The sequence below is a fragment of the Anolis carolinensis genome, chromosome 3 (assembly GCF_035594765.1).
Source record: "Anolis carolinensis isolate JA03-04 chromosome 3, rAnoCar3.1.pri, whole genome shotgun sequence".
Taxonomy (NCBI): domain Eukaryota; kingdom Metazoa; phylum Chordata; class Lepidosauria; order Squamata; family Dactyloidae; genus Anolis; species Anolis carolinensis.
In genome coordinates, this window is record NC_085843.1 from 102,847,489 (window position 1) to 102,850,030 (window position 2,542).

The following is a 2,542-nucleotide window of genomic DNA, read 5'->3' on the forward strand; positions in this document are numbered from 1 at the left end:
TTTCAAAGTGATGTAAATATTGCCCTGACTTTTTAAGATTGGATACAGAAAGTAAATTTTCAGCAACTATGTTGTGCCAATTTTCATAAGCCTCTGTCCAGGGAGGCCATCATAACTGCCCACTTGCCTGCAGCACCCATGGCTGTGCTTGTCTTGGATTCAAATAATGCATTTGATAAACTAGCAACTACATGGGATGGCTACATTTGCTTCTGATTTTTTAATTCACTGTTAAAGATGACATGGGAGTTGGTTAGGACATTTGAACTGCGTATGTGCACATTAGCTAACTGAAAGTACCAAGTGATGTTCACTTATGAAATAGTGCTCTCTCTGCTCCCTATACAACATACACACACGCACACACGCACACACACACACACACATACTTCAAGTTTCAGTTGAAAATTGGAAACTGATTGATGTCACTAAGATATGGAAAAGATTTTGGAATGTTGTTTTAGATCTGACATGGGCCTGGAGCGACCATGAAGCAAGCAATACACCAAACTAGGGCACCATGTGCTTTTAAACTACCGTTCCCATCAGTCCCTCCTTGTCTGCCTGGTGTTAAGGGAGAACTACTCCTAAATATCTGGGGGACCAGGAGCCTCCACCCCTGCAAAGACCCAATGTCCAGGGTAGAATCTGCCTTTAATCTTTTGATATCAAGTTTTTCAGTTATTGACAACATTCTAAATGGTTTCAGAACTTGAGCGAGTGGTTTCCACGGCACCCCGTTCAAAAATCACCACTGCCGGTCTGTTGTTCAGCCATATCTTGGACTGATCACAAGCCAGATTCAGCTCTTGCATCTCAAAGAGCCAGAATCATATTCCGATCCTCTGCTTTAGAGTCACCAGCTGCATTTGAGTCTTCTGTTTCAGGTAAGAAACTCATTTGAAAGAGCCAGAGCTGCCATTCTTTGTTGATAACTATCCCCTGTTGAATCCCATCTATCAAAGGTCTGGTCCCCATTCCTTGGTCTGTCTTGGGACTGATCAAGAGCGCTTCTGTGTTATCTGGATCACACCTCCCTTTCTTTGCCCTCATCCAGTCCAGTCCATTTCTTTCAATAGACAAAATGTCAACAGGAGGAATTAATCTTGACATGTGTTACAGAAGGCTATCCATTTTTGTAGATCAAGCAGGGAATGGGGCCTTTTGTCATAGGAAAAGTTTTTTTCAAACCAGGAGAAGGGTTTATGTATGTATTACAATTTTTCTGAAACATGTGAGAGAATGTGCATGTTAACTCCATAAATACAAGTTGCCTTGTTTCATTATCCACAGATTTATCAGCATGGAGAAGTGGCTTAGAAAGAGATTATGTTTGGAGGAAGATAACTCTCCAGCTGCAGCTCAGCTAATCCGATTGACTTACATGCGTATATGTGGCCTTATCCTTGAGGCGATTGGTTGGCTCCTGTGCATTACTGCAACAGGAGCTGATGAATGGAGAGTGTGGCATTCAAATAATCTTCCTGGCATCAGCAACGGAAAGCTCTGGATTGGGATCTGGAGAGTCTGTTTCATAGTAGATCTTCATGATGACGAGCCTATGAAGATGCATTGCTTGGAATTCCTAGAGCAATATAAGTCCCTTCCAAAGGAAATTTTTATTGCACAGGACTTGATGTCTTTAGCTAGTGTTGTCCTCTCCTTAGCTATGGCTTTTATGTCTTTTGCTTTGTGGAATGTTTTTAAAAATGTAAGACAGAAAAATGTTTTGCTTATTCTTTTCAGGGTCGGAGGAATTCTAACTTTACTGTCTGGTCTCATCATACTTTTACCACTTTCGTGGAATATGTATAATGTAATAGCAAATGAAGGGATTTTGTTTCCTGAACCTTTTAATTTGCCTTATCTTCCATATGAGCAGACAGTTGGGTTTGCCATATATGTGGGTTTTTCTGCTTCAGGAATCCTGATATTAAGTTCATTCTTTATTCTCAGTAAGAAATATCAGATTACGCCCAATAGAGTACATCCTATAATTATTGTCACACCAGAGCCATCGACCAGTCGCAGTGAAACAGAAACCTGTATCCGTTTTGGATCACTTGTATCAGTTGATAAAACCATATCTGAAGAACAACATTTTAATAGTTAAAGGGCATATATGCAGGGGTCTTAATATTTTAAATGGCAGCTGTTTTTATTGTGTGCTGATTCCCAGAATTACATTGAGCTGTTGTTTTCACTTTGTGTTTAAAATATGTTTAAATGTAGAATGAATTGTTTGTTACTTAATACATTAAAATTAATTGAGGCTTTGTTTTTTGTTTTTGTTTTTTCTGAGTGAGTAAGAGAGATAACTAAGATTCCTAAACAGTGGCCAAGTGCTTATGCTTTGCAAGGAACGAATATTATGTAGTGCCTTTCATGCTTTCCACATCAAAAAACCCTAGCTCCTTTATTGTCTGCCACAGCAGGATGGAACTGGAGAAGAGGATAGAGTTATACAAGCCATTTCCAGACAGAGTAGCCCAAACCTACCAACTATCCTTGTAAAGGCTGAGAATATACTTTAGACTCAGCA

General features: G+C 39.7%; 1 protein-coding gene across 1 annotated transcript; it reads left to right on the forward strand.

Annotated features, from left to right (window-relative positions):
• The first annotated feature begins 572 nt into the window (after positions 1–572).
• Positions 573–2,276, forward strand: cldn34 (claudin 34). Its single transcript, XM_062975270.1, has 2 exons — positions 573–887; positions 1,294–2,276. The coding sequence occupies exon 2, from the start codon at positions 1,304–1,306 to the stop codon at positions 2,111–2,113; it is 810 nt and encodes a 269-aa protein (XP_062831340.1). The 5' UTR covers positions 573–887; positions 1,294–1,303; the 3' UTR covers positions 2,114–2,276.
• Positions 2,277–2,542: the final 266 nt, after the last annotated feature.